The sequence below is a fragment of the Thamnophis sirtalis genome, unplaced genomic scaffold, assembly GCF_051295495.1.
Source record: "Thamnophis sirtalis isolate CommonGarterSnake01/CBP01778 unplaced genomic scaffold, rThaSir2_p1.2 scaffold_1, whole genome shotgun sequence".
NCBI lineage: Eukaryota > Metazoa > Chordata > Lepidosauria > Squamata > Natricidae > Thamnophis > Thamnophis sirtalis.
This window is the reverse complement of record NW_028261381.1, coordinates 175,438,576-175,454,431: the sequence shown is the minus strand read 5'-3', so window position 1 is coordinate 175,454,431 and position 15,856 is coordinate 175,438,576. Positions and strand designations below refer to the sequence as shown.

The 15,856-nt window shown below is 43.9% G+C and overlaps 1 protein-coding gene across 1 annotated transcript in view; it reads left to right on the top strand.

Moving 5' to 3' along the window:
• SEMA6B (semaphorin 6B) overlaps window positions 1–15,856 on the top strand; it is a 191,634-nt gene that overhangs the window by 144,450 nt on the left and 31,328 nt on the right. Inside the window, exons 5-6 of the mRNA XM_087703365.1 lie at window positions 3,711–3,773; window positions 15,462–15,563. Of these exons, the coding sequence (XP_087559491.1) occupies window positions 3,711–3,773; window positions 15,462–15,563 (165 nt within the window). The remainder of the gene's footprint in view (window positions 1–3,710; window positions 3,774–15,461; window positions 15,564–15,856) is intronic.

Genomic DNA, 15,856 nt, shown 5'->3' with positions numbered 1-15,856 from the left:
AATCACCAGGAGACGGTGAGTTCTAGTCCCGCCTTAGGCATGAAAGCTGTCTGAGTGACTCTGGACCAATCATCAGGAGACGGTGAATTCTAGCCCCGCCTTAGGCATGAAAGCTGCCTGAGTGACTCAGGGCCAATCAACAGGAGATGGTGAGTTCTAGTCCCACCTTAGGCATGAAAGCTGAGTAACTTTGGGCCAATCACCAGGAGACGGTGAATTCTAGCCCCGCCTTAGGCATGAAAGCTGTCTGAGTGACTCTAGACCAATCATCAGGAGACGGTGAGTTCTAGTCCCACTTTAGGCATGAAAACTGTCTCAGTGACTCTTGGCTAATCACCAGGAGACGGTGAGTTCTAGTCCCGCCTTAGGCATGAAAGCTGTCTGAGTGACTCTGGACCAATCATCAGGAGACAGTGAGTTCTAGTCCCGCCTTGGGGATGAAAGCTGCCTGAGTGACTCAGGGCCAATCAACAGGAGATGGTGAGTTCTAGTCCCACCTTAGGCATGAAAGCTGAGTAACTTTGGGCCAATCACCAGGAGACGGTGAGTTCTAGTCCCGTCTTAGGCATGAAAGCTGTCTGAATGACTCTGGGCCAATCATCAGGAGACGGTGAGTTCTAGTCCCGCCTTAGGCATGAAAGCTGTCTGAATGACTCTGGGCCAATCATCAGGAGACGGTGAGTTCTAGTTCCGCCTTAGGCATGATAGCTGAGTGACTTTGGGCCAATCACCAGGAGCCGGTGAGTTCTAGTCCCGCCTTAGGGATGAAAGCTGAATGACTCAGGGCCAATCACCAGGAGACAGTGAGTTCTAGTCCAGCTTTAGGCAGATAAAGTGAAGAGTTGTGTTGTGTTACAATTCCAACAAACAAATTCTCAATAAATACAAGTTTCCCTCCATATACGACTGTAATTAACTCCCAGTGAGGCCTAACCTTGACATGATTATTTATTAATATTATTTTCTTACAGGCAGTCCTCAGCTTACAACAGTACATTTAGTGACCATTCAAAGTTACAAAGCCCCTGAAAACCTACGACCGTTTTTCACACTTTGCAGCAGCCCCATCCTCACATGAAGCAAATTCAGACATTTGGCAACTGTCTCGTATTTACGACCGTTGCAGCGTCCCAGGGTGACACGATCCCCTTTTGCAACCTTCGGACGAGCAAAATCAACGGGGAAGCCATAATTCACTTAACGACCGTGCGACTAACTTAAGTGCTGCAGCGATTCACTTAACAACAGTGGCAAGGAAGGTCGTAAAAAGGAGCAGAACTCAACAAATGACTCGCTTAGCAAAACATTCCTCAGTAATAATTTTTCCCCCAAAGCCGTTGTAACTCTGAACGGTCAGTAAATGAGCATTTTAGCCGCCCAAGGTTTAGCCTGTATTTAACATTATTCTCAAACTCTCCATTCTTTTCCGAAGAACCTGGAAGAGGCAAGTGTGGGTGTTTAATAATATTAAATATAGGCCTGCAGTATGTAAGCTATTCCGAGTAAAACTACTTTTTGCAATTGACTGTTGGAGATTTTTCTCCGTGCTGAGATACTGTTCAAGTGGTGCTCCAGATGCTATAGATTATTGTTATTATTATTATTATTGTGAATCAATTGCAGCCCACCACCACTCAAAGAAATTCTTCTTTTCCTAAACACCTGTCCAGGTGGCATTAGAGAGGAATAAACTGCCTTTTTTATTGCCATTTTTTCAGATTGTTTGGGCTGTTTTAATTCTCCCGTCGCTTACCGCCAATAATTTCATTTTCCAGTCGCTTCGTCACGTTTGAAACATTCACGTCTGCCTGTTTTAAAAACGAATTATCCGTTCCTTCTTTTTTTTTTTCCTTATTTATCGAAGAGCGCTCTGGGGAATGGATCAGGATGGGGTCTTTTTCAGAGAGGCTCTCCAGAAAAATCCCCTAAAAAGAAAAAAAAAAGGCATTTCTGCATTCCCTCAAAGGGAATTTGGAGAAATATATTTGCTACATGCAGTTGAAACGAAGCCTACCATGTTTTGCATTGCGAGAACAATTCAAGCAATGTTTGCAAGACTGGATTAGCAAACATTAGGAACAAATATGTACATACTCAAAAATATTAATATCTAATATACCGTAATATAATGCAATGCAATACAACACAATATAATTAATATATATTGTACTATATACAATACATACGTGCACATTAGTGGCGAGTTCCTAACGGTTCGGATAGGTTCAGCCGAACCGGTAGTGGTTTGGTGGCCTGGGTCGCTGGAACCGGCAGTGACCCAGGCCTGCCACGCCCCTGAACCGGTTCTCCTACGGCGGCGCCATCTTGATTTTTAGTTCTGCGCATGCGCAGGACAATTTTCCTTGCACAAATTTTAATTTATTTTTTCACTTGTTAACATTTTGCGCCTGCACAGAGATATTTATGTGCACATGTGCAAAATTTATGCACGGACGGATCCGGTAGCAACCCACCCCTGATGCACATGCAGACATATACATATGTATATGTGGATGCATGCATGTGGATGCATGTATGTATATATAATGTGTGTGCTTGTGTGTGTGTGTGTGTGTGTGTGTGTGTGTGTGTGTGTGTGTAATAGATAGATAGATGAGAGATCAGATAGATGGATAGATGGATGGGTAGGTAGGTAGGTAGGTAGATAGATAGATACATAGATGACAGATAGATAGATAGATAGATAGATAGATAGATAGATAGATAGATAGATAGATAGATAGATAGATAGCAATAGCAATAGCAATAGCAATAGCAATAGCAATAGCAATAGCAATAGCAATAATAGCAATAGCAGTAGACTTATATACCGCTTCATAGGCCTTTCAGGCCTCTCTAAGCGGTTTACAGAGAGTCAGCATATTGCCCCCAACAATCTGGGTCTAGATAGATAGATAGATAGATAGATAGATAGATAGATAGATAGATAGATAGATAGATAGATAGATAGATAGATAGATAGATGACAGAGATAGATACATAGATGACAGATAGACAGACAGAAGACAGATAGATAGATAGATAGATAGATAGATAGATAGATAGATAGATAGATAGATAGATAGATAGATGATAGATGACAGAGAGATAGATACATAGATGACAGATAGATAGATAGATAGATAGATAGATAGATAGATAGATAGATAGATAGATAGATAGATAGATAGATAGATAGATAGATAGATAATTAAATATATTGTTATAGGAATACAATACACACACACACAAACACAATTATACATACATACATACATACATACATACACACACACACATACATACATACATACATACATACACATATGTAATCCTGTAATCTTCTTTATCTTTTATCCTTAATGTCAACCTATCCATTTCTGCACAATCTAGTACATCTTCTTCTATGGATAGTGGAAGTCCAGGAAAAAATATATATAAATAAACTGTTCTTAAAATTGCACTTTCAAGTTGCAGGTTCGCCTCGTCAGATCGGATGCAGACAGTTGTCAATGTTAGGGTTTTTTTTAAAAAAAAAATTAAAAACACCCCAGCCAGCCACAACTGGGGTTTGCAGTATCAGTGGCATTGTCGAGGGGAGGGGGGGGGGAGATGTATGTCGAGGGGGGGGGTGTATTTTTTTAAGGTATCCAAGATGCTTTTTCTTAATTGATGGGTTTTTTTTTGTTGTTGTTCTGCTCTTGACACAGAAAATGACCTGGCGATCGAATAAACACGACATCAACATCTGTCACATGAAGGGAAAACACGAAGTAAGTAAACAATTTCCATTTCAATTGGTGTGGGGTTTCCTGCCCTAGCAAAGCAGGGGTGGGGGAGTGGGGTTGGACTAGAAGACCTGCAAGGTCCCTTCCAACTCTTCGGTTATTCTCTTTCATCCCGCTTATCCTCTTGGAACCTTAAGCAGATATCGGATACAACTGCTACAAAACTGCAGAAAAACCTAACCGGGATTGAACTAATGTTCTGACCCAGCTCCCCAAACACGACAAGCCCTCTGAAATGAACTCAAAGATTCCTTTAATTAGGAGACCCCGTAAAAAGATTCTCTTGCAGGCTAACAAGTACGTTCAGCCAGAAGATGAATCATTGGCTGTCACATCTATTCATCTCTGGCTTTTATCCCCAGAGCTAGGAGCAGTGGCTCTTCCATCCCAAGGACCGGCCCATAGATTTCCACCGTTCTCCTCTCCCTTCTGTGCATTTGCACGTCAGGCACTGAACCCAGCTGTTCCTTCCCTCCCTCATTAGCCACCTCCAGAAATGGGGGCTGTTGACTCTCCATCTGAGGGTTGATAGACGGCTCTGGTTCCCATGCCTCCTCCTCCTCCTGATTCGGCTGCTGGAGGGCCGGGAAGTTGACAGGCCACAACTAACCAGAATTAGCCGGTGGAGATGAGCAGCCTTGGATTTTTGACAAACCTGGTTAGGCTAACGCAGCCTTTTGAAGGGGGTTAAGAAAAGGGTAAAACCCTGGAACTTCAGCTCGGGGATGCTTTCTTCCTTGGCTATGTGCCCATGTGTTCCTCAACTTACGACTGATCGCTTAGTGAACATCCAAAGTTACGATGGACACCCAAAAAAGATACATTGAAAAGTTTTTTTTTTCCATTTTTTATTCACTCTTTATTCTCATTTTAAGTATACATTCACATAGTTGTTATTCTTCTTTACATTTGTCATTCTTATACATTTGTTATACCATTTAAAAGGTACTAATATACAGTTTGGGTTGCTTTATTTACCATCCCTTCCGCCTGTTGTAACACCACCTTATTTTCCCTTTCTTTCTTTTTTTAAAAAAAAGTTTTTATTTTATTTTTAAACAAACAAAAACATACATATAATATAAAAATATCATCAATTACATATCTATTTAGCATGTCGTTTGGTCACAAACATTTGTCAGTCACCGCTTTCAGTTGCATATAAAATCAGTAGTTATCAACCCAATATATATTAGAGCAATTATTTATCATTGTGAATCATGTATTCAGTTTACTCTTATAATTTCTTCCTTTTAAACATGTATTCTAAAAATTAAATTCATATATATGCTAACTATCTGTTACATCATTGTAAATCTATTTATTCTTTTCTCCCTCCTCTCCTTCCTTCCTTCCTCCTCTCCTTCCCCTTCTTTCTTTCCTTCCCTCTCTCCTCCTCCTACTCTTCCCCGTCCTACCCTCTCTCCTTCTCTTTCTCTCCCTTCCACCCTCCTCTCCTTACCTCTTCCTTCCTTCCCTCCTCTTCCTCTCATTCTCTCCTCCTCCTCCTCTCTTCCTTTCTTTTTCTGTCGTTATCGGGAACACGCAAAAAGATACAACTAGGATTCAGAGCTGGCCCCTCCCACCATCACAGTCACATGGTCACATTACGGCCATTTGCAGTATCCCGCGGTCGCATGACCATGATGTGTGTGTGTCTGTGTGTCTCTGTGTGTGTATATGTGTATGTATGTATGTATGTATGTATGTATGTATGTATGTATGTATGTATGTATGTATGTATGTATGTATTGTGTCACAACCCCCGGTATGCCCAAATATGGGAGGAAGCATACTGCTTCCTTTCTCTGTTTATCGGCTCACCCCTCACTTACGCTTAGTGGCTAACACAACTGCCTAATATGTAATACAGCACAGGTTCGACTCCCAGTAAGGGTATGGCTAGCTGATGAGAGCTAAATAGCTTGAAATAGATCTATACTAGTCTCCCTTTATTTATTTATCAGCACAAATGCTACATATATATATATATATATATATATATATATATATATATATATATATATATATATATATATATATATATATATATATATAAATATACATACACATACATACATACATACATACATATATATATATATATATATATATATGTCACAACCCCTGGTATGCCCAAATATGGGAGGAAGTTCACTGCTTCCATTCTCTGTCCATCGGCTCGTCATAAGAGACCATCCAGGCAGAAACCCAATATTTTTTTATTGTTGCCTTTGTTACATTTGTATTTGTTACAAATACAACACATACACACACACACACACACACACACACACACACACACATACATACATAGATACATACATAGATACATACATACATACATATATACATACATACACACACACATATACACACATACATACACACACACACACACACACACACACACTTGCTAGAAACTGATATTTATTTTCAGTTTCGGGGTGTGTGGGATGCTCATTGAAGCACAATGGCTTCACTTAACAACTGCAGCTTTTTTTTTCCTTTTTATGGCCGTGCTGTTCACTTTGCGACGGCGGTGTTTGCTTTACGAGCCCCGCAAAAATGTTGGTAAAATCAGGCGGATCACGTAGGTGTCTCAAATTACGACCGTCAACAGCACACAAATGGAAAGTCCAAGTTCCGTCACTGTCATAAATCAAGGACTACCTTTATTTGTTATGTTACAATTTTTTTATTTGGTTGTCTGGATTTCGGATTCCTGCAGCTGAGACCCTGTTTGCAAGGAAAGTCCGCCTCTGCAGCTGGAATAAATGACGCGTTTCTGGCAAATTTGCTAACAATTGTCATTTTGGGGCAAGCCGGGGCTCCCACGCTAGCTCAGCAAAGCTGATAAACAGGAAAATTTCTTTGCTACTCCTGTAAGTACTAAAAAAAATAAAATCAACAACAACCAGTTGGAGCAACTCAATATGTGCAAACTGCTCCAGGGGAGGAAATTGAGTGTGTTTCACACCAGCCACAGAGCATGGAGGTTGTGCTAAGCTGTTTTATGTGACCTTCTGCTCTCTTTCCCTTGGAGAAATCACCAGCAAATCCGAAGGAAATTGCAAAACCTGCCTAGCTGTAATTCCAAAATTTTTGCATTTCGGACAGTCTTTGAAACCTGCATTCTTCTGCAAGGCTCCTTTGGTCTCATTGCTTGTGGGAACACCTGGGTTGACAGCTTGAATGTCTGAAAGGAAGCAGAAAGTTATCTCAGTTATATTTTAAGACAGAAAGGAAGAGAGGGGGGGAGGGGAAGGGGGAGGGAGGGAGGAAGGAAGGAAAAAGAAGAGAAGGAAAGATAAGTAAGTACAGGAAGGCAGGCGAAGGAAGAAAGGAAGGAAGGAAAAAGAAGATAAGGGAGAAGAAGGAAGGAAGGAAAAAGGAGAAGGAAGGAAAAACAGATGGGAGAAGAAGGAAGGGAAGGAAGGAAAAAGATAAGGGAGAAGAAGGAAGGAAGGAAAAAGTAGATAAGAGAGAAGAAGGAAGGAAGGAAAAGGATAAGGGGGAAGAAGGAAGGGAAGGAAGGAAGGAAAAAGTAGATAAGGGAGAAGAAAGAAGGAAAAGGATAAGGGGGAAGAAGGAAGGAAAGAAAAAGATAATGGAGAAGAAGGAAGGAAGGAAGGAAGGAAGGAAGGAAGGAAGGAAGGAAGGAAAAAGTAGATAAGAGAGAAGAAGGAAGGAAGGAAAAGGACAAGAGGGAAGAAGGAAGGAAGGAAGGAAAAAGTAGATAAGGGAGAAGAAAGAAGGAAAAGGATAAGGTGGAGGAAGGAAGGAAAAAGTAGATAAGAGAGAAGAAGGAAGGAAGGAAAAGGATAAGGGGGAAGAAGGAAGGGAAGGAAGGAAGGAAAAAGTAGATAAGGGAGAAGAAAGAAGGAAAAGGATAAGGGGGAAGAAGGAAGGAAAGAAAAAGATAATGGAGAAGAAGGAAGGAAGGAAAAAGTAGATAAGAGAGAAGAAGGAAGGAAGGAAAAGGATAAGGGGGAAGAAGGAAGGAAGGAAAAAGTAGATAAGAGAGAAGAAGGAAGGAAGGAAAAGGATAAGGGGGAAGAAGGAAGGGAAGGAAGGAAGGAAAAAGTAGATAAGGGAGAAGAAAGAAGGAAAAGGATAAGGGGGAAGAAGGAAGGAAAGAAAAAGATAATGGAGAAGAAGGAAGGAAGGAAAAAGTAGATAAGAGAGAAGAAGGAAGGAAGGAAAAGGATAAGGGGAAGAAGGAAGGAAGGAAAAAGTAGATAAGAGAGAAGAAGGAAGGAAGGAAAAGGATAAGGGGGAAGAAGGAAGGGAAGGAAGGAAGGAAAAAGTAGATAAGGGAGAAGAAAGAAGGAAAAGGATAAGGGGGAAGAAGGAAGGAAAGAAAAAGATAATGGAGAAGAAGGAAGGAAGGAAAAAGTAGATAAGAGAGAAGAAGGAAGGAAGGAAAAGGATAAGGGGGAAGAAGGAAGGAAGGAAAAAGTAGATAAGAGAGAAGAAGGAAGGAAGGAAAAGGATAAGGGGGAAGAAGGAAGGGAAGGAAGGAAGGAAAAGGTAGATAAGGGAGAAGAGAGAAGGAAAAGTAGATAAGAGAGAAGAAGGAAGGAAGGAAAAGGATAAGGGGGAAGAAGGAAGGAAGGAAAAAGTAGATAAGAGAGAAGAAGGAAGGAAGGAAAAAGATAATGGAGAAGAAGGAAGGAAAAAGTAGATAAGGGAGAAGAAGGAAAGGAAGGAAGGAAAAAGTAGATAAAAGAGAAGAAGGAAAGGAGGGAAAGAAGGAAGGAAGGAAAAAAAGATAAGGAGAAGAAGGAAGGAATGTAGGAAGGTACAGGAAGGCGAAGGAAGGAAAGAAGGAAGGAAGAAAAGTTCTTAGAGATACTACAAATAAGTCCTTGACTTACAACAGTTTGTTTAGTGACACAAGTTACAATGGCAATGACGCGGTCCCCTTTTGCGACCTTCCTCACGAGCAACGTCCATGGGGAAGCCCAATTCGCTTAACAACCATGTGACTAACAACAGCTACAGTGATTTTCCCTTAGTCACTGCGGCAAGGAAGGTTGTAAAATGGGGCAAAACCTCACTTAACAACCATCTTGTTGGCCTCCGTTGCAGTTGTAAGCCGAGGACTATCCGTACTTAACTTCTCGCGTCTCCTCTCTTGCATTCCCACGGAGGTGGAATATTTATAAATATTTGAAGTGTTTGTGTCTTTCTGATTTCAGGTCCTCCTTCACTTCTTTTCCTCTTTTAAAAACCATATGCTAATTATTTAAACACCTTGCGTGGGAAATATTGTCGGAAATATGGAAACCGTCCTTGTTTTTAATTTGGTTAAACTTCTGTTGTGAGTGTATTTTGCACCTCCAAAAGAGCCAACTGCCTTCGTGATCCAAGAGCAACTATATTAATTGTTTTTCCTGGCCAGTCGACAAAAGGAACCAGCTCCATCACTTAAAGTCATCGCTAGTCTCTCTTTCCCCCCCCCACTTCCCCCCCCCACTTCCCCCCCATCTTATTACGACCATTTTGTAGATGTGGAAAAAAACCAGAGGAAGCTGAAACACCGGAGGAACAGTGATGGCCGATGGCCAATACGGTGCTTTTTTTAAAAATTCAATGCACTCCAATGGTGGCTTTTCTCCAAGAAAATGTAACCGTTTAACGCAAAACTAGAATAGGAAAAGGAAGGGCGTAAAAATTAAGTGTGGTGTTTTTCAAAATGGGCACTTGTGTAAGGGGTGGACTTCAAGTCCCAGGATTCCTCGGGCAGCGTGCTGGAGTGGAAGTGCATCCATCTTAAAGCGTAGCGGCCTGGGGAATTCTGGGAGTTGAAGTCCACATATCTTAAAGCATGCCGGCTGGAAGTGAAAATCCTTGCATCTATAAAACTTAAAGGATGCTGGTTGGGGAATTCTGGGAGTTGAAGTCCACCCATCTTAAAGGATGCTGGCTGGGGAATTCTGGGAGTGGAATTCCACCCCTTTTAAACCATGCTGGCTGGGGAATTCTGGAAATGGAAGTCCACCCATCTTAAAGCATGCTGGCTGGGGAATTCTGGGAGTGGAAGTCCACCCATCTTAAAGCATGCTGGCTGGGGAATTCTGGGAATGGAAGTCCACCCATCTTAAAGGATGCTGGCTGGGGAATTCTGGGAGTTGAAGTCCACCCATCTTAAAGCATGCTGGCTGGGGAATTCTGGAAATGGAAGTCCACCCATCCTAAAGGATGCTGGCTGGGGAATTCTGGGAGTTGAAGTCCACCCATCTTAAAGGATGCTGGCTGCGGAATTCTGGGAGTTGAAGTCCACCCATCTTAAAGCATGCTGGCTGGGGAATTCTGGGAGTGGAATTCCACCCATCTTAAAGGATGCTGGTTGGGGAATTCTGGGAGTCGAAGCCCACCCCTTTTAAAGCTTGCTGGCTAAAGAATGATGGGAGTCAAACTCCATCCATCCAACTTAAAATTGCCAATCTTGGAAAAACACAGCATTAAATCTTCCCCTAAAACAGCTACCCTCCCATAATCACCCTCTCCCACCCACCCCAGATTTTATTCCAGATGCATTGGACCCAAATCCATTTTCCAACCAATCAGGGAATATGCACCCTGTCTAAAATGGTCTCTGTGCCAAATTTGGAACTATGATGGCATCCCAATTCTCCCTACATCCCCCCATAAGCATTAAATTTCTTCATTTCATAGAAGATCGCGTCCCACGGTTGAATTTCTCTGCCCTCTGCTACTTAAATCGAAAGGGAAAGGAATTTGGGCCAGCCAGCCAGCCCACCCTTCACGTTGCCGCATTGGAGTCAGGCGATGTACACCATCTCCCTGCAAACGGCACCCTCCACCCACCCACCCACCCTCGAGACCCCTTGAGATCTGCCATCCCCACCCCCCTCTGGGACCAGACGCTTCTGTCATCTCTGCAACCCGGCGAGGTGTTAATAGAATCTGGAAATTGGATTTCGCACTGATTACGCGATGTGTCTGTTCCGATCAACAGACCAGCAATAATTAATTACAAAAGCAATTAAGCCGGGCTGTTAATAAATCACACTGGATGTAAAATGTTTGCCCGGGAGAAGACTAGGTGGAGGGCCCAAGGGTGACTCTCAAAGACCACCAGAGAAGGGTCTCCCTCCCCACCCCACCCCCCCAGAGGAGAAAAGGCTGGGGATTAGAGGTTTTGTGGCCGAGACGTGGCGTCAGAGGTTCATATTTCAATTTGCGTTGGAAAAAAACGAGGGCCGTTATCACGGCTCTCTCGCACTGTTGCTTCCCACACCTGGAAAAGAGGTGATTTGTAGAGCATGAACGTTGATGTGTTCGGAAGGGAGGGAGGCCAGAAGTGACACTCACACGGGGAGGTGACTGGCAGGATGGTTAATCTGCCCACATCCCTGGGGAGGTGATGGGTTCGGACAGAGAATTGGGAATCCTTCTTCTCAGAGACAAAAGCAGATGGGCCTTTGAACCGAGACCCTGAGCATCCTGGATCAGTGGTTCAGACGGAGCAGATTCCTTCATGGGGGACCTGCTGGACCTCAGGAACCACTAAATTCAATAATTTTAAATCCTGGCTAGGGTAGGCGTGGCTAGGTGGTCATGTGACTGGGTGGGCGTGGCCAACTCGATGTCACTCACATCGAGGGGCACTTCACTCTACTTGCCCCTCCCAGCCACTCCTCCCCCCCTCTGCCTACCTGGGCTCCTTAGGACCCCAACGGGAAGCCGTTGCTGGAGTTAAGCATCCACCAGGAGAAAGAGTTGGCAAAACAGCTCAGTTCAAATTGGATGTGATCGAAAAAGGAGGCTCAGCAGACGCACCTCACCGAGGACTAGGAGCGTAGGCTTTCTAAGCAGAGGGAAGATCTGTGCCACCGCCAGGAGGCTCACTGGGCTGAGATGGTCAGCCAGTTTCAGGCCATGATGCAGTCCCACTGGAACGAGGCCCTCCGGCTCTTTGCCATCAGCGGTGCTTCCCTCCAGCCTTCGCCCAAAGCCCCCCCACCAGGAGGCTGAAGCAGACCCCGAGTTGGAATTTCTGCCCCCCTCCGACCCCCACAAAAAGACCCCGAAGGGGGAGACTCTCTGCAGCAAGTCAAGCGTTCATTGCACGTATCCATTTGAGGACCCCTGATTTAGTGCAATATAAAAAATGCACATAATTTTTCTGCGGACCACCAAAATTTTCTCGCAGACCATCAGTGCTCCACGGACCACCAGTTGGTGACCCCTGTTGTAGAACAACTAGATTGTCTAATCTAGTGAAGAGACGGACTGGAGGTGACATGATAGCAGCCTTCCAATATTTGAGGGGCTGCCACAAAGAAGAGGGAGTCAAGCTATTCTCCAAAGCACCCGAAGGCAGGACAAGAAACAAGAGATGGAAACTAATCAAGGAGAGAAGCAACCGGGAATTAGGGAGAAGCTTCCTAACAGCGAGGAGAATGAATCACTGGAACAGCTTGCCACCGGAAGTTGTGGGTGCTTCTTCATCACGGGAGGTTTTTAAGAAGAGATTGGACGGCCACTTGTCTGAAATGGGATGGGATCTTCCGCTTGAGCAAGGGGATGGACTAGAAGACCTCCAGGGTCCCTTCCAACTCTCTGTTATTCTGTGAAGGGAGAAACAGATGAGAAGCAACCCTAGAGGCAAGGAGAAATTTCCTGGTCCCGAGAACAATGAGTCACGTGTGAGTGAGATGCCTCCAGAAGTTGTGGCTGCTCCCATCATTGGAAGCTCTCAAGAAGTGACTGTGGAACCATTTGACAAAGATGTCTTCCACTTGAGGTTGGACTAGAGCAGTGTTTCTCAACCTTGGCAACTTGAAGATGTCCGGACTTCAACTCCCAGAATTCCCCAGCCAGCATTCGCTGGCTGGGGAATTCTGGGAGTTGAAGTCCAGACATCTTCAAGTTGCCAAGGTTGAGAAACACTGGACTAGAGGACCTCCAAGGTCCCTTCCAGCTCTGGGATTCTACGTTCTAAGCCCAATGACAGCTTCCAACTTCCGGATATTCATTTTTGGAGCATTTGAATCAATTCCCAGCTCCCTTTTTTTTTTGGCTTCCGGAGACATCGGTGAATTAAATGGTGCCTTGTCAATCTCCCCCATCAGCCGAAACGCGGTGCTTTCTTTAAAAAAAAAAAACGAACGGCGAAAAAAAACGACATTGAGAAGAAAGGAATGGTGGACGTCACACACCCGTTCGTGTCTCTCTCTGTGTGTGTGTCTATTTTCTTTCCTTCAAAGAATGTCTTTTTCTCTCTCTCTCTCTCTCTCTCTTTTTTCTCCCCTCCGGTCTGTTCTGCAACCATAGAAACCGGGGGAGAAGTGGAGAAAAGGTGCTGGGTTAAAAAGAAGCTAAAGGACAACGAATATTATCTCCAGAAAAAGCACAAAAAGGCTGGTTGGGAGAAGATGGGAAGCTGCAAGTTCCAAAATAACATCGTTTCCGCCCTCGGCAACAACAGAAAAACAAGCAGATTTGGAAAACAACAAGCATGTTTCTAACAGAAGGAAAAAAAGGGGGACGGGGGGGAAATTAATATTTTTTTGAAGGACATCTTGTAGCAACAAGCATTGAATAATCATTCTAGGCTCAAAAACACTCAGGAACAGGTAGTCCTCGACTTACGGCGGTTCATTTAGTGGCCGAAGTGACAACGGCATTGAAAAGAAGGGTTGTTAGGGCCGTTTTTCACACTTATCGGCTGTTGCAGCATCCCCCGTGGTCACGTGATCAAAATTCAGCCGCTTGGAGACTGACTCATATTCATGACGGTCGCAACCTCCCCGGGGTCCTTTTGCGACCTTCTGAGGAGCCAACTCAACGGGGAAGCCAGGTTCACTTAACAGCCGTGCTCCTGACTTAACAACTGTGGTGATTCACTTAACAGCTGTGGCGAGGCAGGTCGTAAAATGGGGCAAAACTGGCTGAACTTCTGTTTCACTTAGCAACAGAAATGTTGGACTCCATTGAGGTTATACGTTGAGGATTAAACGTAAAGGTTCCCCTCGTACATATGTGCTAGCCGTTCCTGACTCTAGGGGGCGGTGCTCATCTCCGTTTCAATGCCGAAGGCGCACGGAACGCTGTTACCTTCCCACCAAAGGTGGTTCCTATTTTTCTACTTGCATTTTTTTACGTGCTTTCGAACTGCTAGGTTGGCAGAAGCTGGGACAAGTCACGGGAGCTCCCTCCGTTACGCGGCACTAGGGATTCGAACCACCGAACTGCCGACCTTTCTGATCGACAAGCTCAGCGTCTTACCCACTGAGCCATCCACGTATAGGATTCCCTGTACTTTATGCACAAAAATGGAAGGGTGGTTTGATTCCAGAGGTGGGTTCCTACCACTTCGCACCTATTTGGTAGAACCGGTTCGTCAAATCTACCGAACTGGTTAGAAGAGGTTCCACCTGAAAGCAGGCCACACCTACAGGAGAGGTTCCAAAAAATTTTGAAACCCACCACACACACACACACACACACACACACACACACACACACACACAGAGAGAGAGAGAGAGAGAGAAAGAAAGAAAGAAAGGAAGAAAGAAAAAAGAAAAAAGAAAGAAAAAGTGAGATGAAAGAAAAAAAGGAAAAAGGGAAAGAGAGACAAAAGGAAGGAGAGAGAGAGAGAAAGAGAGAGAGAGGGAAAGAAAGAAAACACATGGCCGGCAAGCCACTCCCACCAGGTCACATGGCCGGCAAGCCACTCCTACAAAGGAGGCCACACCCACAGAGTAGGTTCGAAAATTTTTTGAAACCCACCACTGTTTGATTCCCACAATGGATGAATGGCTGCAAAAGTTGAGTTAGGAGAGATGGCGAAATGGACTATTTTCTTAAGGAAAAGAACAGAATTAATGTTTTTTTTCCACTCGGAAACCATTTCTGGACTTTGTGCTCGAGGCGGGGAGAAAAAAATGAAACTTTGATTTTGGGTTTACCGATTAGATGGGTTGTTGTTACAGAAACCCTAGCATACAGGCAGTCCCCGACTTACAGCAATTCATTTAGTGACCGTTCCAAGTTACAACAGCCCTGAAAAAAGTGACTTATGACCATTTTTCACACTTACGACCGTTGGAGCATCCCCATGGTCACGTGATCAAAATTCAGACTCTCAGCAACTGGCCTCTCATTTACGAAGGTTTGCAGTGTGTGGGGTGTGTGTGTGTCACCTGATTCCCCTTTTGCGACCTCCTGACCAGTAAAGTCCACGGGGAATCCAGCTTCACTGAACGACCGTGTTATTAACTGAATAGCTGCAGCGATTCGCTTAACAACAGTGGCACGAAAGGTCGCAAAACAGGGCAGAATTCACTTAACAGATGTCTCCCTTAAACAGCAGAAATTTGGGGGCTCAATTGCGATCATAAATTGAGGACTAGTTGTATATTACTACGTAAAAGTAAACAATTGAGGTGGTGTGGTATTACCTACGCCCAAAAGGAATTGGAAGGCAGTGCTTTTTTTTTTCTTAATACTTTTTCCTCTTTTCCTTTTCCTTCTTCCTTTTTCCCTCCTTTTCCTGTTTCTTTGTATTTTCGATAAACTGATAAAAAACGTAAGCCCCCAAAAGGAACCGGCTTCCGTTCATGCTGGAGGTCCTGAGCAGGGAAAGATGCTTGCAGGAAATTTCACTGAATTGTACATATATTTTCCCCTCCTTAGGCGGAATGCCGGAATTTTATCAAAGTGCTGCTTCTACGCAACGACAACGTGCTCTTTGTGTGCGGGACGAATGCCTTCAATCCTGTTTGCTCCGATTACAGTGTGAGTACCTGATCCCGTCCCCTGAGCTTCCTCTGTATGACTTACAAGAACAATCAATCCATCAGAGCAGAGCTGGAAGGGACCTTTTTTTTAGAGATTTTTTTTTTAGAGATTTTATTAATATTTGTAGGCCGCCCTTTTCCCTGAGGGGACTCAGGGCGGCTCACATAAAATCGGGGAGGGGGAATACAGACGTTAAGATAGAGACATATAATAAAATAGTAAACAACATACATTCATCATTCGGGAGGGGTAACTATCATTGTCCCCAGGCCTGACGGGCTAGCCAGTTC